Source organism: Leptodactylus fuscus, chromosome 7 (genome assembly GCF_031893055.1).
Source record: "Leptodactylus fuscus isolate aLepFus1 chromosome 7, aLepFus1.hap2, whole genome shotgun sequence".
In the NCBI taxonomy this organism is placed as follows: Eukaryota; Metazoa; Chordata; class Amphibia; order Anura; family Leptodactylidae; genus Leptodactylus; species Leptodactylus fuscus.
In genome coordinates, this window is record NC_134271.1 from 97,788,512 (window position 1) to 97,813,756 (window position 25,245).

General features: G+C 41.5%; 1 protein-coding gene across 1 annotated transcript in view; it reads right to left on the minus strand.

Moving 5' to 3' along the window:
- The window catches only part of MAP4K5 (mitogen-activated protein kinase kinase kinase kinase 5), an 81,962-nt gene that overhangs the window by 48,601 nt on the left and 8,116 nt on the right, over window positions 1-25,245 (minus strand). The window contains exon 2 of the mRNA XM_075282593.1: window positions 4,259-4,316. Coding sequence (XP_075138694.1) covers window positions 4,259-4,316 — 58 coding nt within the window. The remainder of the gene's footprint in view (window positions 1-4,258; window positions 4,317-25,245) is intronic.

The window sequence follows — 25,245 nt, forward strand, 5'->3', positions numbered from 1 at the left end:
ACCTTCTCACAAATAGTATAGAACCACATTTAATTCCACATTGTACAGTTGCACTTCATGTTATTATAATGCATGCCAAGAGATGTTTTCTGAATGAATTATTAAAAACAATGTTGTGAGCAAATAAGTGCATCTCCCATGCTGCAATCTCCTAGTATGATAGTGTATATGTTACAGGCAATGTATGAAAAGCAGGCATTGTATAGAATACCCGGTGTTTTTAGGCAATGTATGAAATGGGAGAATTGTTACATACTTTGCCTAGGCATTCTATAGAATACCAAATGCTATTTAGGCGAAGTATGAAAAACCAAACATGGAATGAGAGTGCCATTTCCAAAAAATCTATTAAAATACAATGAAAGTTGTACAAAACCTAAAATTTATTAAAGGCCAAAGCAAATACTGTTTTTGGCAGCATTCCCTCGAATTTTGGACAGTTCTTCGTCGAATCGTTGTTTTGTGTCCTTCTCCAACACTCCAGCCTGCTCCTCCTCCCACATTTTCATGGACATTCACGAACAAAACTAAGTCTAAGCCTGAGGCAACGGCAGAGACCGTCGTATCACGAGTGCGGCGGGTTCAGGCTAGAAGCGTGCAATCGGAGAAGCTGCTAGTGCCTTACCGAAGCAAGAATGTCACTTATTTCATACTTTGCCGCTTTCTCATTTGGCATTGTATAGAATGCCTAGGCAATGTGTGAAATGGCGAATCGTTTCATACATACCCGACTAATTTTAGGCATTCTATACAATGCCGGATTTCAAACATTGCTGGTAACATATATACAAACATATCAAGCAGGGGGGAACTTGGAGATGTGAAGTCACAGCTGACAGGCAGCTTGCGGTAGTGAATGTGACTGCTGTCTAAATCATCACAAATTCTAAAAGTAAATCTAAATAAATAAATAAATAAATAAATAAATAAATAATATTTGGGGAAAAGAGATCAAATCAATTTCCTAAACTTGAGCCTGGCTTTAGTGCATTCAAATAGCGCAGCTTTCGATCTGTGTTTGGAGGAAGGGGGGTTCTTTTCTCTTCCTGTTGTGCTGTAAAACCAATGAAGCAAAAACTTTACACACCCGCTATGTATTCACGTGGGAATAGTAAGAACATCTGTTCAAAAGAATAGTGAAAGTTCCCTCTAGAGAGCGGTGAGGATTTAATACTGTGTGAATTTAATTTTCCTTGATCAATGCAAATAACCAAGTAAAGTCATAGAAATAATAACCCGCTGCAGAATTTGTAGTGAATTTCAAGGGCCAAATTCATTGCAAAAAAATCACTGAAAAGTGGCAAGGTGTCATCATCGCAATAGCCAGGCCTAAATGCTAAATGGATATGGCCAGTGAGCAGCTGCACTAGCCATATATCTTCGCAACAGTGATATAGTGAATGGTAGGTGAGAGGCCAGGAAACCATGACAGGAAGTGAAAGAAAACACAATGACACGATCTGTATACAGTACTGAGGTGAGAAGTCTTCACACTGTAGCAACTCTACAGTTTTACAGCAAAATGGAATGATATATAATTGTAGCAGCACCAGCAAATCTGGGGATCATCCCATAAATTGCACAGCAGAAACCCCTCTCCAGGCAAAAGGGTTTGCAATAGAAAAAACAATCCGGTCTGTCAGCAACTTGTATGGATGGAAAATGTCCTTTTATTGAAAAAAGCAGTACACCACGTATAGGTCCACACTAGGACCTTTCTCACACCACGTATCGGTCCACACTAGGACCTTTCTCACTTGAAAGGTCCTAGTGTGGACCGATACGTGGTGTACAATAAAAGGACATTTTCCCATCCATACAAGTTGCTGGCAGACCGGATTGTTTATATATATATTTTATATAAATACCAGTAGAGTTGGCTAATAATTGAATCCCATAATTTATGCCATATGGAGGAAAAAAGATGGGATGGAAATAGTGCATTTGCTCATAGCAACCAGATCCTCAATGTCAGACATACTTGTAAAGCAGGACCCTCATTGTTTACTGCTATGAGAAACACAAAGTCATCTCATAGGTATCCCAAAAACATAAGCACCAGGAAATCACAACAACATAGACCCTTTTTAAAAAAAATGGCTGCTGGTATTCTAACTTTTCTAACTTTTACTGACCAGCAGGAACAAGCATAGCTTAAAAATAAGTGAGCGACCAGGTTATGAATGGATGGGCTGGATATATCAGCTGCATGAGATCCAGGCAAGGGTTAACCCCTCTATGACTTTCAAATGCCCCAATATAGCATATCAATAGGTGTTGCCTTTGCGAAACCAACCCTATGACATTTACTTTACAATCCCTCTGCCTTCCAAGCTCCTATACTGATAACACAATACATTACACAAAGTATTCTATACTGAATGTGGGAGCTTCAATAATCCCATTTCTCCTAATAGCTGTTTCATAGGATTCAAAGGTCTTATTCACTCAACTGTGAACAAAATGGCTGCTTTCCAGGGGCCAACGGTGGCTCAGTGGTTAGCACTGCAGCCTTGCAGCTCTGGGGTCCTGGTGTTCAAATCTCACCAAGGGAAAAAAAACATCTTCAAGGAGTTTGCATGTTCTCCCCATGTTTGCATGGATTTCCATCCCATATTCCAAAAAAAGACATACTGATAGGGAAAAAAATGTACATTGTGAGCTCTATGTGGGGCTCATAATCTACATAAAAAAAAAAAAAAAAAAAGGCTGTTTTCCCATAGCCGCTTTGCATTCGTGGCACAGATATTTTTGCAGATACCACTATAGACTTGAGTCTACTGAGGGATTGTTAGAAACGGACAAAAATGGGCGCCATTGTGGACAAAGTAATTCAGTGAACATATTAAGGAAGATCCAAGCTATACATCTTGGTAAATGTAGGTTAGACCTGGCTTAGTGAACTTCTAGTTTCTGGGGATCCAGTAGGACAAGGGGGAAAAAAAATAACTCAAGCGGTGAGGTATTATGTCCTTTACAATGGCAACATGGATTCTCAACATCATCCAGTCTGTCTGGGTTTGCATGAAGAGACAGAAGCATTTGAGCAAGCCTATATCCATAGACAATCTGTGGTCAGTTCTCCAAAATGCTTAAAAGAACCTCCCTGCCGAGTTCCTTCAAACACTGCGAGCATGTTTACCTAGAAAAACGAATGCTGTTTTGAAGGCAAAAGTTGGGCACACCAAACATTGACTGGACGTTGATTTTGTTTACTCAAAACTCATACCTGCCTAAGAAATATGCTGTACTATATACTATAAATAGCAGGAATATTAATCAAACTGACTCCTGTTTCTGTCAGTCCAAAGGTGCTATACCTAAATGTAGCCTCTGAGAGCCTTTTTATAGGGCATGGGGGAAGCACTTCTACTTCTCAAGGACAAAGATTCAGCACGTAGAAACAATGGAAGACAGGAACATCAAGTGAACAGGAAATGAATACAATGGGATAAGCTGCTACATGAAATATTTCTATTCAGGTCACAAGTAATCTGATATTTCATTGGATTACACCACATCTATGGCTGGTTCTACATGGCTGTATCAGCCGGATTTACTGGCCATAACTTAGCCTAGCTGAACTGAACTTGGCATATCCACGCAGACAAGCTGCACTCGGCCTGGTAAATCTGGTTACTATAAAGACCGTATTCCCACGTCCAGACATGGCTGTCTCAAACAGTCCTTAGGATCCTTATTGAATATAAAGAAGAAGAAAAAAAACTGGGCACTCACCAACAGGAGGATACGGTAAAACCTTACAACTTTATTTTCAAAAATCCATCCAAGTTCAAAGCTTGAAAAAGTGCTAAAACAGCACGAAACGGCTGTCACTCCCTCTTCTCAGGCGTGCCTCCTCCCGTGTATACTTCTAATGGATTTTTTAAAAGAAAATTGTAAGGTTTTACCGTATCCTCCTGTTGGTGAGTGTCCAGTTTTTTTCTTCTTCTTCATATTCAATATGGACTATATTTTTTACTGAGAGCACCACCAAAGGATTACTCAATAGTATATTTCCCCTATCCTAACTTGCTACTTCAAATCTGCATTAAGTAGTACCACCTCACTCTTTTTGTATACAGTCCTTAGGATCCATTCACATGACCAGACGTCACAACCAAATGCTGTGTATGATCTGTGAAAAAGCACAGTATGCAAGATGCCACATGAGGTAGTGAATGCACACAGTTGTGTGAACATAGCTTTAGACATGTAACTTCACTTCCTCAAAAGGATCCGTAAACCTAATACTCACCAGGCTCAAGTTTAATAATCTTCACCGCAGCCAGCTCTCCCGTCTGTAGGTTCCGGGCCTAGAAATAAACATAAGTGACATGTTAGTTATTGTGTCTTACAAAGGAACCATATACTCCGTTATCAGAAGTTCCATTTTGTAGAGATTTACTAGAATTGTCTCAGACAGTCCTTGTCCCTTTTATGCCACTGCTCCTGGGCAATAAGGTGGCTACAACAGTATACCTCTCGGTTCTGACTATGATTTCCATATACCCTAATACAGTATATGGACTGAGGTGGTCTTGAGGAGGTACATCCTAGTGAAAAAATCTCTTTATAGGGTACAGACAATGATAAGAAGTAAACCTTTTAAACCATCTTTTCGAAGAGTTTTACTGGCTTTGCTTAATTCCAAATTATGCCCTTAGGCTGGGTTCACGCAGAGGTTTTTGGACCGGATTTTGACGCGGAGGCCGCCTCAGAATCCGGTCCAAAAAAAACGGCTAGCCGTGACTGTATGCCGGTGCAGTGCATACAGTGCACTGGTATCCAGTCGCAGCATTCTGCTCCGGATTAGACCCAAACGAATGGCCCTTGTTGGGAGGAAGTGTCGCACCACGGACATCCGTGGCTGAATATGCCGCGGAATCCGCCTCAAGATTCTGCGTCAAAACCCGGACCAAAAACCCCCGTGTGAACCCAGCCTTAGATTTCTTGAAAAAACAGGTATTAATCTACAGAACACTACCTTCCAAATGGCGGTGCGAGGAGAAAATTCCTTACATCTAACACCAGATTCACACCAGTGTCACCTAGTCGTGGACAACTAAAGCAGAAGCTACACATGGAGTCTGGCAGACTCCAATGACTATAATAGGGCCTGTTGGGTGTTCATAATTTTTAAAGTAAAAACAGCAATGGAAAAAGCCATACTTGCAGGACTTTTTTTCTCTGCCAATTTTCAACAGACACTGCAATGGAGTCTCCAACAGAGACTGTGGCACACATGTAAACATAGCCTAACACACATATACAGTTGCCTAAACAGGAATATCACATATTAATGTCACATACCAGTTTGGGATTGGCTGATGACGCTTATTACAGTACGCTCAATGCCAGCATAGGCCAAATGCACTATAAACAGTGACTAAAACTACACCTGTGTAATAAAACAGCAGGACATAATACATTACTGGAAGGAATTGTAAACTAAGTATACGACATATGCAAATATACACTGATAGCTCATGTTTACTTCTATTATTGACACACACTAAATTTCAGTATCAGATCATTACACAGGTCTCAATATAACAGTTGGGAGACCACTGAGTCCTAAATTCCAGTTAATAGGCAATGTCATGAAAAAGCTGGGCATGCATTACACATATGCAAATATACACTGATAGCTCATGTTTACTTCTATTATTGACACACACTAAATTTCAGTATCAGATCATTACACAGGTCTCAATATAACAGTTGGGAGACCACTGAGTCCTAAATTCCAGTTAATAGGCAATGTCATGAAAAAGCTGGGCATGCATTACACAACATCATGGATGAAGAAAACCCAACCAAACCAATCCAGGAGCCAGGTAGAACTCTTTAGTGAAGAGTCAAAATCTACCATGAGCATCATTTAAAGCCAAACCAAGTAATGTACGCAAAAATATAAAGTTTGTGGGAAAAAAAAACAAAAAAGTTTTGTATTTTCAAGAGTCAAAGGAAAGGAAGACCCATCAGAGTGTCCATAGCAAAGCTGCAGATGACTCAGTAATTCAGGGCACAGATGCAAGTGGCTGTAAGAACAGGGGGTGGGAGCCAGGAACTCACTGAAACTTCAGCTGGTGCTTGAAACGTCCCAGAAGTCTTCCCCGGGTTGTGTGCCAGAAGACATTGGTATTTGGCCTTCAGTGGAATCCCAGCTGCTTATGGATTAGGGTTAGGGAGCGAATCCTGCAGAGATATCACCAATGTAATGCAATATTCCTGGCAAACCCTGATACCATATCAGACTACAGGCAGCAGCACACAGGGCCCTGCACTGAGAAAACCTAAGCACTGGTGGTAGTAATTAGAGATGAGCGAACAGTGTTCTATCGAACACATGTTCGATCGGATATCAGGGTGTTCGCCATGTTCGAATCGAACACCGCGTGGTAAAGTGCGCCAAAATTCGATTCCCCAGGAACTACGACACCGGGGGCATTGAAAAAAATTGGAAAAAGTCATTGGCTGCCGAAATCAGGTGACCTCCATTTTAGACGAATAGTGGATTTCAAATCCGGGTCATATGAGAATGTGAACTTTGTGACTATGAGACAGGGATAGCTGTACAGGCAGGGATAGCTAGGGATAACCTTTATTTAGGGGGGAATGTTATTAAAAATAACTTTTTGGGGCTCTATCGGGTGTGTAATTGTGATTTTTGTGAGATAAACTTTTTCCCATACGGATGCATTGGCCAGCGCTGATTGGCCAGAGTACGGAACTCGACCAATCAGCGCTGGCTCTGCTGGAGGAGGCGGAGTCTAAGATCGCTCCACACCAGTCTCCATTCAGGTCCGACCTTAGACTCCGCCTCCTCCAGCAGAGCCAGCGCTGATTGGCCGAATTCCGTACTCTGGCCAATCAGCACTGGCTAATGCATTGTATTGGCGTGATGAAGCAGTGCTGAATGTGTGTGCTTAGCACACACATTCAGCTCTACTTCATCGGGCTAATAGAATGCATTGGCCAATCAGCGCTGGCCAATGCATTCTATTAGCGTGAACTGAGTTTGCACAGGGGTTCTAGTGCACCCTCGGCTCTGCTACATCAGATTGCTACATCTGATGTAGCAGTGCCGAGTGTGCATCAGATGTGTAGTTGAGCAAAACTGACTCAGCACTGCTAAGTCTCTGCATTCGCATAGGAATGCATTGGCCAGCCTTCGGCCAATCAGCGCTGGCTCTGCCGGAGGAGGCGGAGTCTAAGGTCGGACCTGAATGGAGACTGGTGTGGAGCGATCTTAGACTCCGCCTCCTCCAGCAGAGCCAGCGCTGATTGGTCGAGTTCCGTACTCTGGCCAATCAGCACTGGCCAATGCATTTCTATGGGGAAAAGTTAGCTTGCGAAAATCGCAAACTGACAGGGATTTCCATGAAATAAAGTGACTTTTATGCCCCCAGACATGCTTCCCCTGCTGTCCCAGTGTCATTCCAGGGTGTTGGTATCATTTCCTGGGGTGTCATAGTGGACTTGGTGACCCTCCAGACACGAATTTGGGTTTCCCCCTTAACGAGTTTATGTTCCCCATAGACTATAATGGGGTTCGAAACCCATTCGAACACTCGAACAGTGAGCGGCTGTTCGAATCGAATTTCGAACCTCGAACATTTTAGTGTTCGCTCATCTCTAGTAGTAATGCATGGTTTAGAAAATTATTTAATGTAACTTTGGAAAAAATTTTAATATAAAATTTAAAGCATGCCGCAAGTTATAAACAACTTTGCCGCAAGTTATAAACAACTTTGCATAAATGAATAGTACTTTTTAGGCAGAGTTCATTTCTACATAGTTGTTTATGAAAAGGGGAAGGGGGATGCAGAAGCTGCTAGAGAACATACTATGCTATTCTGTACTCTTTTAAGGCTGCTAGGTTTAAAGGGGTTGTCCCATCACAAGGATCCTATCTATACTGCTTGTTAATATTGATGTAAGACTTTTCCTAAATACACTGCTTCAGCAAAACTGCTTTGTTTGTCCACTATCTTACTTTATTCAACTCATTGTTGACACAGCCCTTGACTTATCTGTTCAAAAGTCAAGTGATGTATCTGATGCTCTCAGGGGGGAGGGAGGAGGGGCTAAGTGTACGGGAGCGAGCCTGTGTTTCTAGCTATTCCTGTGTCTGCACCACGTGACCTAGCTTACTGATCTCAGATAGAGGAGGGGAGCTGCTTTCATTTCTGAACTCATCTTCTGTTCTCCCAGTTATCAGGCTAGCTAATTAAATTGTGTTAATTATGGCAGAGACAGGCAGTCTCTGTATGTAACACAGAATAGAGTTGCTCCTGCCTGTACGTCATAGTCCAATATTGTGCATATAGTGTTTAAGGACCTTTGATGACATCACAGGCCCTTCAGCCGCCCCATAGAATCACGCTATGTGGTGGGCGGAGCTACATGCTTATTTGGGGCGGAGCTAAACGACAGGTTGCATGTGAAACCCCGCCCACCAAATGATGCAAGAAACCCGGAAGAAAGAAGATTTTACAGCAGTGAAGACTGGTAAGTATGCAATATGGGAATACCCCTTTAAGATAAGAGGCTACCATTGCATAGAAGGAGGCAATAAATCAATTAACCAGAAAGCAGCCTTCCACTCCACCCCTCCCTTCTTCACAGAGCTCTATGTGTGACTCTATACAACCAATAAGTCAGATTTAAGAGAAGAAGAAGAAAAGTAATTAATAAATTAAAATTAATTACTGGAGAACTCTTTAGTAAGATACAATACAATGTTCCTTTTATTCACTTTAAAGAAAAATTGTTGGTATGCTTTATTTAAGCTTTTCACACCAAGGACATGCAAACCCTGCTGTATGCTCCACTTATAGCATGAAGATATAACCCAGGAATGACAGTCCATAATTTCACTGAGGACTGGGAAACATCGTTGGATTAAACAGGGACAACAACATCACAAAGACATCATCCACTAATACTCCTGCAAAGAAAAGAAAAAAAACCTAGTCAAGGCATGCAATGTCTATCTATGCAAGTACCAGTCTGTGTCCCCATCAGAGGGTTATGGGAGGCGACTGCTTCATTGTCACCAAGACAGGGAGCTGTGTGTTTCTCTGAGCAGTCAGGACAGTGGCAGACAAATGGGGCCCTGTCACTGAACAGCTACTACATATTGTACACACAGGCCCTGCTCGATGAATGCACAAAGAATCTGCATTTTATTATTATCACATGAGATTCCTAAGGTCTAACCATTTACAGATGTGTGAATATACCCACCAATCCCAACCATGTGTCTTCTATAGACAACTACTGTAGCAAGCACATAATGCTAAAATGTACTAAAAGATGTCACCCAGCTTTGCCAATCCTCTGAAAGGAAAAGCTGTTTAATTACAACAATTCATGCCTTGCTCTCCCTTTCAGAATAGCAAAACTGGTTGCACAATTCCTGTGGGACATAATGCTTAAAGTTGTCTCCACACAAAAAAAAAGCTACCCTATTTAAATTTGTAGACTATGAAAAATTAAATTTTTTGCAAATGTAAAGGTGTCATTGGCAGAGTTTTAAAAGATTTCTTCTAACCATCTTAGTGCTGACACACTTTAGTTTTGATCGGTTGCCAATGGATATAACCACAAGTGGTCTGGAACTTCTCACATACCCAGCCATGATTTCCTTATTGTGGTCGGGTTATCTTTTCATACAGGTCATGACTCCACCTGATAACCCATCCAAAATAAGGAAATCGTGATAGTAGAAAATTCCTGCATTCATAGTTGTATCTACTGGCAACCTATCAAGACAAAAGACTATCACCACTAAGATGGTTAGAGAAAATCTACAAAACATCCTTATATATATTGTTTTAAATTTAACTTTTAATGGTTTACATATTTAAATATGGTTATGTTCATGGAAAACCCCTTTAGGCTGAGGCCCCACGTTGAGGAAACACAGCTTTATTTAATGCAGATTGTGCTGCATTTTTTTAAACCAAAGCCAATAATGACTACAAAAGGTATGGGAAATATATCAGAAGTTCTTATATTTCTACCTCCTGCATGATTCTCTCCTGACTTTGGCACAAAAAATCGCAGCAAAATCTGCAACAAAAAAAGCTGTGTTTCCGCAACGTGGGGCCTGAGCCTTAAATAGTATTTCCCTCAGAAAGAAAGTCAATGAGGTGTGTGAATACTGTAAGCTTGGTCATCCACATAGTTAGCAGATGCTGTGTGGCAAATAGTAGCCTGAGATACACTAGTACCAATAGGGTTTAATCACGCAGCTTTGTTATGTGGGATTATATTACCCCATGATCCCCATCTTGTAACAACTGTTTTAGTCTTCACTGTAGCTCTGGCATTCCATTCATAAAATTGTAACTTCCAGGCTCGTATTAACTAAGAACTTCATTGAATCTAGCATTTTGGGACGGAGGCATAAAACAGGGTATGGACTACACATTTCTTGAAAGCCATTACTCAAGAACTGGCTCCTGCTACCATTTTCTACGGCTTCTTGGTTACAAGAAGAACACAGTACCTTGATAGAAGAAATGTTGGAGGCAGAAAGGTAGAAGAAAGGATTGTGAATAGAGATGAGCGAGTAGTATACAATCGAATACCTCGCCGCCATAGGAATGCGTGTAAGCGGCCAAACACCAAGGGGTTAAGCACATCGAATATTCAATGAGCTTAACCCCTTGGTGTTCAGCCGCTTACACGCATTCCTATGGCGGCGAGGTATTCAATCGAATACTACTCGCTCGTCTCTAATTGTGAATGATACACAATGCTATGAAAACCATAACTATACATAGTAACAATTTGCTAACATTTTTTCGGTGTAGTCCCTGTAAAATCAGAAGCTGGTGTGAATATCTAGTCTACTCTTGAGTACAGCTTGTGAAAAAATACTTAATCGAAACCTAAGAAACAAAAAGTGTGAGGGAACACTGAGGTAATCATTGTTCGCTGCGAGTTCTGGAGCGTGCGGGGCATATTTCTAGCAGGCTTCCCCTTAATCCATGACTAATTATATAGAGAACAGCTTACTGCAAGCGCACGGTCTGAAAAATGTGCCAAATCTCTGCAATCCATTCAGAACTACTGGGCCACAAAACACATTCAATAGCATAGTACTGCTCTGAGAATATCCTCCAGCCTGGGAACTACCTGCCAGCTGAGCTCAATCCTGTGAATCTAATACTATCAGAAAATAAAACATGGAGCATGTGAAATTAACCATTAACACAATACAATATAAAACTTTAAAAGCTTTGTACAGCAGGGGGAAAAGTCACTAAATGGCTCAAAAAAAAAAAGTGTATACACACATCAAGACCCCTCCTCTCCCGTTTCTACACTTTGTGGGTCCCTGCTGGTCTCCACTTCCTGATCGCCTGCTCAGTCAGTCACTACTAGAGCCAGAGATCAAAAATGCCTGCTCAGCCAAAGTACTAGACTAGAGGATACACAATATATAGAAAAGGGAAGGGAAAGTAGGAAAACACAGCCCCTTGATATATTTCATAAACGTATGAAAAAACAAAAACAAAATTCAAATGGGAAAAATATACGTATAAATAGCAAGGAAAAACTCACTTTCCAAAAAGAGAGATTATCGCACGGATCATCCGAATGGGCTCCTCCGGCTGGGAATGTGTTGACACGATAGTAGTATGCAATAAAAAGTTGGAGTCCAGCGAGTCCTTGAAACATTAAAATTCTTCTTTTATTGGTTGCAAAAAACTTTAAAAAATACAGCCTTGGTCATGGTTATACCATCTGTGTCTGTGTTTTTTGCAACCAATAAAAGAAGAATTTTAATGTTTCAAGGATTCGCTGGACTCCAACTTTTTATTGCATACTACTATGAAGCTGGATGCTCAGGATCTGTACAAGACCATCCATTTACCACAACTCCTGGACAACCCCTTTAATGATACACTTGTACAGCATGCCATAAGGATTGAATCCCTGTGTTATGCTTCTCCTCAGACCTTACATTTAATATAATAGTGTATTCATTTGCCTAAAATGTTCCTTTAAAAGAAATGGTTGTCCCCGTTTCATTGAGAGCCAGTGTGGTTATAGCCAGGAGAATGTAAGTCTACATGTTCAACATTCAAGCTGACCTCTGTTCTGCTCTAGCTGGCATGTGGGGTGGGGGATATCGGGGGTCTTCTGTTCTGGCAACAGTATCAGTAAGTAGGTAAAGTGTATCTGGCAAATAAAATAAATTGTTACATTCCTACTATGTGCCTTATTCACACAACTGGTTTTGGCTTTGGCGTGCTGCCCCACGTGTCATATGAACAAGACCTTAGGATTTTTACGATTACTATATACCAGCAGTAGCAGTAACACTTTACTAAAACAACATTATCTCAGCATTGCTGAAACTACAGACATAAAAGCCACTACTGACAACTCAATTGTCAAATGGTTCAGAAAAACCAGCCAGGCGTGATTACTATGAAATCTCAAGAAAGACAAGTCACAACTGCGAGACTTCTTAAAACATGACCCCTTCTGTAATGAGAATTGACATTCCTGCAGCCTGGATATTCACAGACTGCAGAGAATGCCCCTTGGGGGAATACTACATAACTTTTTGCTTTGGTGAGGGGTCAAAAGAGAAACCACCCAGCTGCCAACCCACTGCACCAAATAAGTTAAGAGTTTATTCATACGTTGCAGTCAAATTGTGGATTTTGCTGCAATTCAGGAAGAGAGCAAAAACGGTGTCCATCACACTATCTAAATAATCCCTATTATTAAAAGGATGGGAGCAAAACGAGCGGAGGTGATGAGTTATGAGCCCTCCCTGCTCTCACCTCCCCCTTCATTCCACATCTCACTCAAGCAGTGCTCAGAGAACATCACAGAGACTTTCCAGAGTGCACCTTGGTGGCTAATTAGCATATCAATAAGAGCGGGCTAATTCTAAAGCAGTCGTAAGGATTAATGAATGTAAGGTATGCCTGGAATAGCCTAAAAGCTATGCAAATATATTCTTAGTTAAAAATCACTACAGCCAATGATAGACTCCCTTTAATGTTGAACACTGCTGCTAAGGGGCTAAAGATGAAAACATAAAATAAAAAGCTTTACCTACGTCTTCCTGGTCAGCAGTCCTATTTGGGGCAAGTGACTGCTGTAGCCAATCATAGGCCTTGGGGTCGCTCTTCGCAAACAGCATGCAACGGTTGTTTGTGAAGAGGTCACCACTGAGGCTTGTGATTGGCTGTACAGGTCACCTGACACAAATAGCCTCAGGCTTGTAAATTGAAGACTATCCCCAGATGCAACTGGGAAACATATGCAAATCTGTTTTCCAGGATGTAATTAGGAAAACAGTGCCTCTGTTCGCTACCTCTTAGGACAGCCCCCTTAGAGGTACTGTTTTCCTAATTACATCCTGATTTGCATATATTTCCCATAATCCCCCAGTGGAGTGAAAATGGCTTGTAAGTTTCCATATGCCTGCAAAGGTGCCCACTCCCTAAGGAGTGTTAAGCGGCTGGAAAAGGTGGAATGGGGAGAAGCGAGTAGAATTATTTTTTATGTTCCTTTAGCAACAATATTAAAAAAGTCTGACAATCAAAAATGAGGTGTAATTTGTTTGGATGCTATGGACAACCCCGCTAATTTTACTTAGCAGATTAGGTAAATCTACTCAATGTGAGGAAACGTATACCGAATCTGAATGTTTATTAATGGACCCTAAAAGGGAAGAAAAGATATATACCATGGATATTACATGCTGGGTGTAATAAATAAGACCATGGAAACAATTGTGCAAATAACCATGTCCAAAGCTTGTCTGTGCTTATATAGCTATGGAAATTATAGATTACATTTTACATGAATATACTTTAGCAGTGAGTGCTCATTAAAACGTCACTTCTCTGATGGACAGGGCAGATTCTCACAGGCATTACTGGTAAAAACGTAATGATCGTCAGTAAGCAAAAGGCGAATGCAGCCGTCCTGTGGGTATGAACGCTGCTGTAGGCAGAAAAGATAATAACATTTTATGCCCTTCTGAACTCATTACTCAGACGCTGCAGCAAACTCAACTACCAATTCTTAAAGCTCAGTAATATATACAACCCTTTTCTAAGATGTATCACTGGTGAAGTAACTAAAACTTAACTTTTAATCAATAATTTAAAAGACTGTATGATCAACTAGTCCAATATAAAGATAAAACGTGGGGTAATCTTACCTATTGCTCTATTGTAGGGGGTAAGATAACTCCTCTCTACTGGCTTATAATTACATACCCACTATATATGATAACCAATTCTTTGGTGAAGCACGGATTACTATGGTGCTATCAGTAACCCTAAAGACTAAGGGGAATACAAGTGCAGGAGTAGACCCCTTAATGATAGCGCCATTAGGAGGGCTGGGCATAGATAAAAGCCCTCTAGTAAGCATCCATATGCGTGAGTTAAGGTAGGTATACAGCGCTCCCTAGATATCATCAGCTAGGCTCCTCAACGCATTTCGCTGCGTTAGCTGTGTAAGCAGCACATCAGGAGGAGATAGATCCAAAGAATGGATAGAAGAAGTTGCAGCGAAAACTGCAGTTCCCGTGTCCTGTCTGGTAGGGCACGGTACTTGTGTGTATGTCTTGTGTAATAGTGGTTACTGTCATTACACAAACATAAAACTGTATGAGCTGTCATCAGTCGTGCCCTTTAACATACAGACGGTGCCTGGACATATAAAGTTAGTCTCAAATGGCATTATATCGTGTGGGGTAATGTGTGAGAAGAGGAGGGTTCGTTTTAGGGATTCTTATTATGGTACGGAAGGGTTTACATTAGGAATTGTGATAGGCCTGTCTGAAAAGATGTGTCTTTAGTTTGTGCTTGAAGCTGTAGAGATTGGGAGTTAATCTTATTGTCTGGGGTAGAGCATTCCAGAGAAGTGGTGCAACTCGGGAGAAGTCTAGTATACAGGAGTGGGAGACTAATAATAGATAATAGAGGATCTTAGTCTTGATAGGTTCCCTTTAAAATCAATCCTATATTTACACCTACAATTTTTTTTTTTTTTTTTTTTTTTTTTTAAGGAATCTTTGGCAAAGTTCCTAACGGAATCTCTGAAATAGATGTGAACGCAGTTCAAGATCAGTTGCTGCAAAAATAAACATTATGGCTTATTTATCAGTTTCAACAGTGTTTGCCATGTAGCAAACAAAACTTGTGCAAGTGAGGATGGGTTACTGCACACAACTACAAAATGGCAAAAAAAATGTCCATACTGCAATGCTGTTTAGAAAATCAAAGCCAAATTGTGGCACAGAAACAAGGCCAATGTCATACACGAGACCTTGTACATCATTTTTTGCAATATAATGACACTATTTTTTCCTCTACATTTTTTTAAGCTTGTTCAAAGATACTCGCAGAAAGAAACTCCAGTAAATGCTTTGGAAACAGGTGTCTGCTCCAGGAAATGCGGTCTGTGTCATTCTACACCACAACAACCATAATGATCAGGTTCACAGAAGCTCAAAATAAGGAAAACATTTAAAAAAAAATGACATCACCAATGTTGTAAAATGAATGAGTTTCACTAACGTAAGAACTAAGTGCATATAATTATCAGAAAACAACTATCCTACTAATATTACAAAGGTGAAAGTTTGTGTGTTTGGATGTTTGTTCCTCAAACGGCTGAATGGATTTTTTTTGAAATTTCACACACACCTACATATTGGCCAGGAAGGAAAGATAGGCCAGTGGTGGCGGTGGAGTGGTGGTTGGGGGTTCGGGGGTGGTGGGAGGAAATAGGGGCCGTCCGTTGGCGTTTGTGTGTATAGCACTGGTGGGGGGCTTTGTTACGTGCTGCGGACGGGTACGGCTGCTGCACATGGGTGGGAGTGGCGCCCTTGGTTGCAGCACGGCGGGGAAACTGCTCGGTCAAAGCATTTGTGCCCCTGGGTAGCACACGGGAGGATGGTGCGCAGGACCCACTTGGGGGGGGGGCACGGGAGAAGGGTTGCCTCTCCGTGGCTCAGTGCCACCGCCAACCCGCGGACGAAGTCGCGGGCAAATGCTAGTTACCTCTATAGGACAAGTGTTTTCTAGCTAAACATAGTTACAACAGCAGAACGAAATAGGGCCGATAAGGCAGAAACTACAGTTTTACTGCAATGTGTGAATACACTCTAATACAGAGTCTGCTGCAACTATTCCTCCTTAAGCTGAGGCCCCATGTTGTAAAAATGCACAATTTGGCTGCAATGCTTTACAGTACCTGCAAAGTGGATGGGAATCTGGCTAATCCCATCCACACATTGCAGAAAAATATCCACAGTGGAAATTCTGCGAATTCAAAAACCGTCACATTTTTGTAAATCGCAGAATGTCAGTTATATCTATGCTTTTTTCCGCAGTGGTTTTTGGCTGTGGCTTGCTTTGTGGGGCCTTAGGGCTAGTTCACCCGGGGCAAGAAGGGGCGGATTTTGGCGCGGAATCCACCTGAAAATCCACCCCTCACAATAGAGGTCTATGTAGACCACTAGCGATCTTTTTTCCGCTAGCGGTTTGTTCCCATTCATTTGGGCCTACTCTGGAGTGGGAAGCCTCAGCAGGCGCATTTTGGTCCTGATTCTAACACTTCTGACCCTTCCCGCGTCAAAATCAGGACCAAAATACGCGGTCACTAGCCCTGTGTGAACTATCCCTTAGGTTTAACAGGAACTTGCTTTTCCTTTCAGCTTGTTTAAGGGAATAGTCACAAAGTTTGTGCTGCTCTATCAGATTCAGCAACAGAGACTCTGAATCCATCCATGTTTCACTAGCCTGGTGTAGTTTTTAGCTTAAAAAAAAAAAAACCTGATACATAAATGAGTTCTATTCATGTGCACTAAATGCAAATGACTTTCTACTGGTTATCTGGGCAGAGACATGCACACAAATTTATTAAAACACAGATTTTTCAAGGCTAAAAATTTTGATGCCGGATACTCAATATCAGGTTATGGCGGTCCAATACCAGGCACCTCCATCGATCAGCTGTTCGCACACAGACTTTGCTTAACAACCCCCCCCCACACACACACACGTACCGGCTACGTCCATTCATTTCTATGGGAGCATGCTATTCAGAACGGCTGTTTCGAATAGTGTTCGCTCATCTCTAAATTAACGCTATGTAAGTAAAAGAAGAAAAAAAAACTAACATACTCTACCTTTATCCATTTTCACAGACACAAAGACCCAACAGAAATCAATGGATCTGTTCTTAATTGAAGTAAAGCAGACTTCAGTAGGCAGAGTCAAAAAAAAAAACAAAAAAAAAAACAATGGAATTCATCCTTTTTTTTCTTTCCCTGACAGTTAAAAACTAATGCAAAATGGCACTCGACAATCAAAAACGGAACTGAAACAAAGCAACTTAAAAATGGAAACGTATCTCTGCTTTAACAGCCATTGGACTAGTCAAAAATGTCACTGTCCGAGCATAAGAACTTACACCATGATTATTAACTTTTTAGATACTTTCTGAGAATTGTCCGCCAATAGGCAGAGCCTAAAGCGTGGCACCATGTGCCAAAATTTTTCCACCTTTTTGTTAGACTAGCGCATCTAAATATCAAGACGTCAGCTACTCTGATACTGTAAATCTGCCATATTTTAAGACTGTCTAGTCTAAATACACGATGGCTGAATATTAGACATTAATTCTACCCCAGTGTGTTGGAAAAAAATATTCTGTCCACTTTGATGAGGTCCAGGTCCTCAACAAAGTTTACGTGTAGTCTTTGATAAACATCATTGGAAGATCTATTATTTCTTCTGAAAATGTCATTTATCTAGACATACTTGAACAGCAGCACACAAGGGAATAGGAGCCAGAACATTTTCTTCTTAAATATTAACAATATCCTTGTTGTCCAGCTTGCCATATGTATAGAACAGAAGCCAATATAAACAAAGGACCAGGTCCATTATTGTAGACATAATAATTTATACAAAAAAACAACGTATGAAAACATTGCACCCACTGTAAAAGACGTCTACTCAGGAACAGCCAATTCCACAAGACCTCAAGTGTCCCGTGGCATCTGGTACCAATATGACAACAAAAGATCTTTTAAGTTCATTAGGTTGAGAGATGTGTATCAAAGAGTCTTACACACACAGAACTCAGTCAACAGGGTCGCTGGTTACCCTTCTAAGAAGAACTTGTAGTTACTCAATCCAATACACCAGGAATCCTCTCACAAGACCAGTCATTTTGAAGATGCTCTGACTACAATTGGTTAACTATTAGTAGTAGTTGTTGTACTACCACATGCCATCAACTCACCTACCACTGCAGACAATCAGTGCCCGATCTGTCTTATGCCATACATACATATATCACTACTGGGACCAGTGACTAGATACAGTGGTCATATGGGTGTATGGCATGTGATCGCTGGGCAAATTAAGCTAAGACCAGAGGGTAGAACTAGAGAAAGGGGGAACTAACAGGTGAGCAATTGTTTTATTACGTTTATGTCCAACACAAAAGGCGAGTTGGAATTGTGAGCCGTTGGCAGACAGTGTTGGTCTTAGAAGGATCTGCTGACAGTCCAGTAACTATTACAGCTCCTAGACAGTCCTCAACACCTGCCCTTCTGGAAAATGGAGATAAGCGACGCGGTAGGTTGTAAAAGCCACTTTTCCACAACCACCACAGGCTTTCAGCTAAGCCAAACGTTTATGTTCTTGATCAGCTCTCATCTAAGTGTTCAAGTTTCCTGCAGCACCACCACAGGAGGAACTTATCATTACACACTGCCCATATAAATCAATACGTTGTCTATATAGTTTCTTTTCACCATGAAGAAAGAAAGACGGGGCAGAGAAACTAAAACAGTCTACCTTTTAGCTTTTCACATGAAAGAATTTGCCGCCGATTATGCCCCAGAATCCGCCTCCCATTGTTTTCTAGAGCAGCAGAACATGGAAAAAAGAAGCGTCCTGTTTGATTTTGCTGCAGATACGAGACTCCCTGCAGACTAGGTCCATTCATCAGGGCCTAATCAGACGCGGGATGCCGTGATGAAAAAGCCAGTGGTGGAAAATGAAGAGGAATTCCTCTTCATTTTCCGCCATTTGAACATACCCTTAGACAGTGCAGCGTTAGACTAGACAGAATCTATTCAGATCAGGTTTAGCACATCCGTTTAATAGACAGCCACCTGTTTGCATGTAAATGAGTGACCATGCACTTGCATCTGCTTGTATGCTAAACAGATGTATAAACATGATCTGAATAGAGTCTTAAACTGCACCAGAGTTTGCAAAGTGTCTAATGCTGTTTAAAGTTCTTGTGTACTTTTAGACAGTGTAGTCTTTACTTCATACCACTTTCAATGAGAATTTCTCAACAGGGTGCATGAAAATGGGTTTGGCAACATCTAATGCATTTAACCTAAGGCAACCTGTCAGTTGGTTTTACCATGATAAACTGGCCCCATCACATGCAGGATGAAGTAATTCCCCTCCTTGTTGGATTACATGGAAAGGGAATGACTTCATACTGCACATAATGGGCAGTTTATGTTGAAAAAAAATCACATGACAAGTTCCCATTGAATGTGCCAAGAATAGGCAACTTCAGGTGTCTGTTAGACGACTACGGCACAGCGATAAGAGCTTTTATAGACACTCCGTGGGAAAAAACAATATTGTTAAGACTTAACCCTTGGCAGAAAACTTCACCTTACAGTGGACAGCCAAGTAGGTCAATAGAGCAGTAAACAATCTGATTTTAAAAAAAATAGGGACACGTTGCCAAATAGATACGATTGTGGAAATCTTTGGCACTGGCCAAGAAACACTATTGTGTGGATCCTGCAGAGACTTTAGAATTAAAAAGTTTGTGCAGCTGTAACATCTTCAGTTCTCTGGCCTTTGATCACATTGTAACAGTAATGGCACGTCTTGTTATAGACATGACATTCCCAAACTAGTGCCAGTCCTTCCCTTACTAACAATTTCACCAAGTGTCACAGACAGAGCAGGAACCAACTGAAGATGGAAGAATGAAGAAACAATATTGGGGTCTTTATACAACTTGATATTAGTCACATGACAATTCTTAAATGCCACAATAATAGTTACATAGTACAGAAATAGGAACCAAAATCTACATGGGTGACTTAACAGATCATGAAAGCACTGCTCTCGTAATTGATCATTTTAGTATATCTAAAGATCTGCTATTGCAGCGACATACAATAGTAATGTAAGCATATTTACATAGAGATAATAGCATATAGTTGAATTGTATGGATTATCAAAGCCTTTAGAAGAGCACTGTATAACACCATGTAGGTGTGTGTTATCTAACCCCATCTCTAGATACCTCTGTCACAGAACATTAAAGAATGGCCACTAGAGGAACAGGAAGAAGCAGGTAAGGGGGTGCGATTCTGAATCCCAAGATTATACACCTCTGATTGGAGCTCTGAATCATGTTCCCTTGCCTGTTCCTGCCTGACACTGCCCTCCTGACTGTACAGAGCCTAAATAGAATATCAGGCATCAAAACTAACTGCAATGATTACTCAGGAATGGTGGGGGCTAGAGAAAAAAATTCCAACTGTTCCAGAATCAGTGGAGCAGCACCTATTAACTGGTTATAAGAACTGGAGTTGGTGGGGTGCTGAAAAGTCCTCTCTAAAGGGGCTGTCCGGGATACAAGCTAATTCCTACACTAATCTAAACACCCTCCCCCTGCTTACATTCTAAATGAAATAATTTATCAAAAATGTATATTTACGCAAATCCCTGAGGCAGTCATGTGACCTCCCAAGGGACATTTGCTGGTTATTGAGCGACGATCTGTTTCCAGATACTGAATGTCACTTCTACTCCCCCCCATCCCAATCAGAATTACCTCTCTTCCCTCCAGTCTTCCTCCTGCGGGATTGCAAAAGTCCCAGCGCTGCTCTGTAGCTGATAATTCTCTGGTATTGTGCAGCACCCATGCCTGTGCAGTAGAGGTGGATCGTGTCTGCTGCAGGACACTGGGACTATTGCGCGTGCCACAGAATCAGAAAAGAGGGAGGGGCTGTTCCGCAGGAGGAAGAGAGGTAAGTATAATGGGTTTGGGGGTTAGGCTGAGTTAGTTGGGATGGGCTAGTAGTGTGCAGAATAGTTATAGAGACAGGGAGGAGGTTATGGGAAGGAGGGAGCGAAGGAGGGAGGGAAGGAAGGAAGGAGGGAGGGAGGGAAGGAAGGAAGGAGGGAGGGAAGGAAGGAGGGAGGGAAGGAAGGAAGGAAGGAGGGAAGGAAGGAAGGAGGGAGGGCGAGTGAGGTGAGAGGGAGCTAGTGTGTAAGCAATGTAGCAGGAAGCTGAACCATGTAAACAAATGCAGAATGAGCCAGGAGCTCCCAGAGAAACACAGAAATCACTCAAAACACTGCTAGGTATTTGGGTGCTTTTGTTAACCCATTAATAGCACTAACAGACCTTTTAACATTTTTTGCCTGGAAATCCCATTTAAGGCTAAGGCCCCACATAACTGACCACAGCGAAAAAGCAATGTGGGAAAAACTGTGGTGGAAATGCATCACAGTTTTTCTCACTGCGCTGTGGACTTTCTGCTTCAATGATATACCTATGGGGAAGCTGCTGTCATTTCCGTAGGTATAACTGACATGCTACAATTTCAGAAACTGCAACGGTTTTGGGAATCATAGTATTTCGGCTGTATGTATTTTTCTGAAATGTGTGGATGGGACGTGCAGGGACTGTAAAATTCTGCAGTGTTTACGCCATATGGGGCTCCGGCCCAAGCATGGAAATCGGAGAATGCTACAGATTTTCAGAAGTTCATTTTATTGCGACAATGCCATGAATTTACACTAGTGTTGTGACCCTCTACAACGGGAAAAAAAATTCATGGGTAAACGGCAGCAAACTCCACATAAAAACAACTGGACTGTGCTGTGGATCTGGCAAACCATCTGAGGATTTCTACCAGCACGCCTGGGCCATGGCTAAAGATGCATGCACTAAATGTAAACATGAGAAAATCTAGGGTTCCTGGTGTTCAATGGAGCTAGTTCTTTTGCTCTGCTTAACATAACTCAACCAACCACGTGTATACCACCAGGAACCCCACTAAGGCTATCATCCAAAGTCTGCACAGTCATCTGGGGTGACCTAACCCTAAATATAAGAAACAGACACCATTTCCACCCAAAGTTATTTCATGCATACCATAATTCTCACTATAACCCCCCACCCAGCTAGTTTCTGTGCGGGAACATAATATAACATATTCAGTGCCTGGAAAAATAAAAATTCACCTTCAATTTAAAAAACCCTCTCTTGACGGAAGCCAGCTGTGGAACCCCTGGCAGAGGGGCATGCGTCAAAGGATCCGAAAAGCTGGAACGTGAATGGGTTAAAGGGAGGGTGGCTGGGCACGGCTCCTTTTCCCCTGTGTAATTATCAAACCAAACTTGTTTGACAACGCCAAAAATAATAAGTGGGATCGAGGTGCCAAGAAACTTGTCAGCCGCAGAAATCTTTTCCAAGGCTTCCTCACATCTGCTTTCTGCATTTTCTCTTTAAAAAAGGTACTTGCTGCAGGAAAGTATTTGTTTATTGGCTGATGGATCTTCCTCTCATAGATCAGCGCAGACACAAAGCAGGAACGCTCAGACGCATGACTGATCTAGAAGCTAGAAAATCACATTTTAATCTGCTTGGGGATAATTATGGTGGCAAGACCTGTGCAAACGAGCCTCAGAACCAAAAAAAGGTTCACAAAGTGGATCTTTCATCTGGATTTGTAGGTGGAAATTCCACAGTATGTTACAGTACTAGGAAAGTGGATGAAAAGTGTAAATCTCATCCACACTGTGGAAAAAAAAAAAAAAAACTGCGATGGAAATTGACCTCTGGTGCAGATTTATCTGCTGTATGCCAGTTCATGCTGTGAATATCCTGCTTTGCAAAGCATACAGTGAATACTACAGCAAATCCAAAGATATATCAGCACCAAATCACGATGGGACTCACATAGATGCATTGTGAAGGTTGTCTGGCCAAACCATTGTTTGGACATATATTTCATAATTGTATTTCAGATCTTTTTTGCATCTTTTCTCAAAAGCACAAGATCTATAGCACTGTTTATATTGAGTTTAATGGTTGGCAAATAGAACATTGGAGCTTCAGTGAACACTAACAAAGGTAAAGTATAATGGAGATGGCACAAAGGGTTTAGAGCGCTGAATGGCTAATGTGAGAAAGTTAGTCACAGCTATGACTGCATAAGTAATACCTAACAAGAAATGTATAACTGACTCACTAGAATATTAGAAGACTACATAAGAATAGGACTTACATTTCAAATTACTTTTTATATGCAGGATTTCTGACATGGCTATGTCGGTAAAAAGATAAGCTTTTCTAATGATAGGGAAATGGACCAAAGGAAAAAGCAGCAGTACAGATTCTTTCAACTATAACACCTTAAAGGGGTATTCCCATAACTCTTGTTCTGCAGCGTGCAGGCTCTGTGCTCTCTTCACTTCCTGGTTTTCTCGGCACATTGGTGGATGGGGTTTCACTTGCTCTGCTATCTGCTATGTTTGCAGTCGGTAATGAGGGATTGGTTGTAAATGCATTACCACAGTATGAAACTGATGTAGCAGAACTGGGTTTGAGTCAGTTTACATTACATACAGAGGTAACGGACTCCTTATCTCAGCCCTTATCAGCCAAATTCAGTTAAACCAGCTGATAAGTGGAAAAGCTGAAGATAGACACACAGTAATCCCGAAACTCTCACATCCCCCATCCCCTATCTGAGGAGTTTCGTTGCTTGTCAGCCCCTCCCTCCCCCCCTGATACCTGATACTATCTAGAAAGGATTTTAAAACTGGCTTCCTGGTAGCGGGAGCTGATCGAGGCCTTATGAGGGAGATGAAATATACATTAAGAGATATTTAACTCCTGATTTAATAAATATACTAGGTAAGAGATCGGTCTAGGTCCAGCTCCCATTTCAGCATATAGAGGGGGAAGGAGGGGGGCAGCCTCCAGTGACGGATCTGAAAGGAGGTTGTAGATCGAAGAAAGTAAGTGGCGCAGCAGGCCGTTACATGCAACCGGGGTACTCACTGGCTTTTTAATGAATTAAAGGACTGCATCTGTCTGATAATGGCTGTCAGCCATTTACGAGGGAGTTGGAGTCAGAAGTTTGGCTTACCAACTCCACAGACCTGAGTCTAGCAGCAACTTATTCCCCTTTCCCGTGAAAAATTCTTGTAAACTTGGCTTGCTATAATATCGGGGGGGGGGCTGGAACGATAGCTATAGGCTGGACAAGAGACTGGAAACCTGTATGGGCACCTTACACTCAATTTTTTCAGATTTCCTGGAACACACCACTTTGAGCAGTGCCTAAGGGGTTTACAAACTTTCTAGAGTTCTTCCGTATCTTAAACCTGAGGTGTCAGAACATCATAGACATTACTATTAGCTGTATGTTAGACACGACCAGTACCTTTATCAAGTACTTGTGAAATACGCTACTTTCACATCACACATTGCTTTCACATAATATCTTTTACTTTGCATTGCACATGGCAGAAATCTCTGAAGGCGGTAGTGTGCAATAGAGAGGAAATGAGCAGGAACTGTGATTCCTGAAGAAATTATTTGCTAGGGAAGAAAAAACATCCTCTGAAAACTACAATAGATTCTGACAAAATCCAGTTTTCACACTTTTCCTGATTCTTAAGATACAAGAGACATTGTGCAAAATTAAATATGCACACCAACCATACAGACATGTTCTATCATGACATGTAAGAGATCAGCACACATGGTCTTGCACTACAAAAGCCACAAGATTTTGTGATTGCTATAGATATGTATATTAATAATAATAATAAAAAAAAGAAGACACACTAGGGGGAATTTATTTTAACACTAACGTTTTGGACTCTAGTCTTAATGCATTCCACTGCTGGCTCCGGCCTCTTGATAAATTCTTGTCCTTCAGATCTCCTGAGATGCGCCAGAGAATGATGTAGATTTCAGCTCCATCTCATGCCAGTTTTCAGGCATACTTATAGTAAATCTGATAAATCTATAGGAGTTGGATCAGCATCTTGATTTTGCATAGGATAGAAGATGGGAACCTCTGCTCTCAGTGCTAATGCAAACAGGGTTCCCAAGTGCCCCATGTGATAAGAGCGCTGGTACCCATACATGACCACT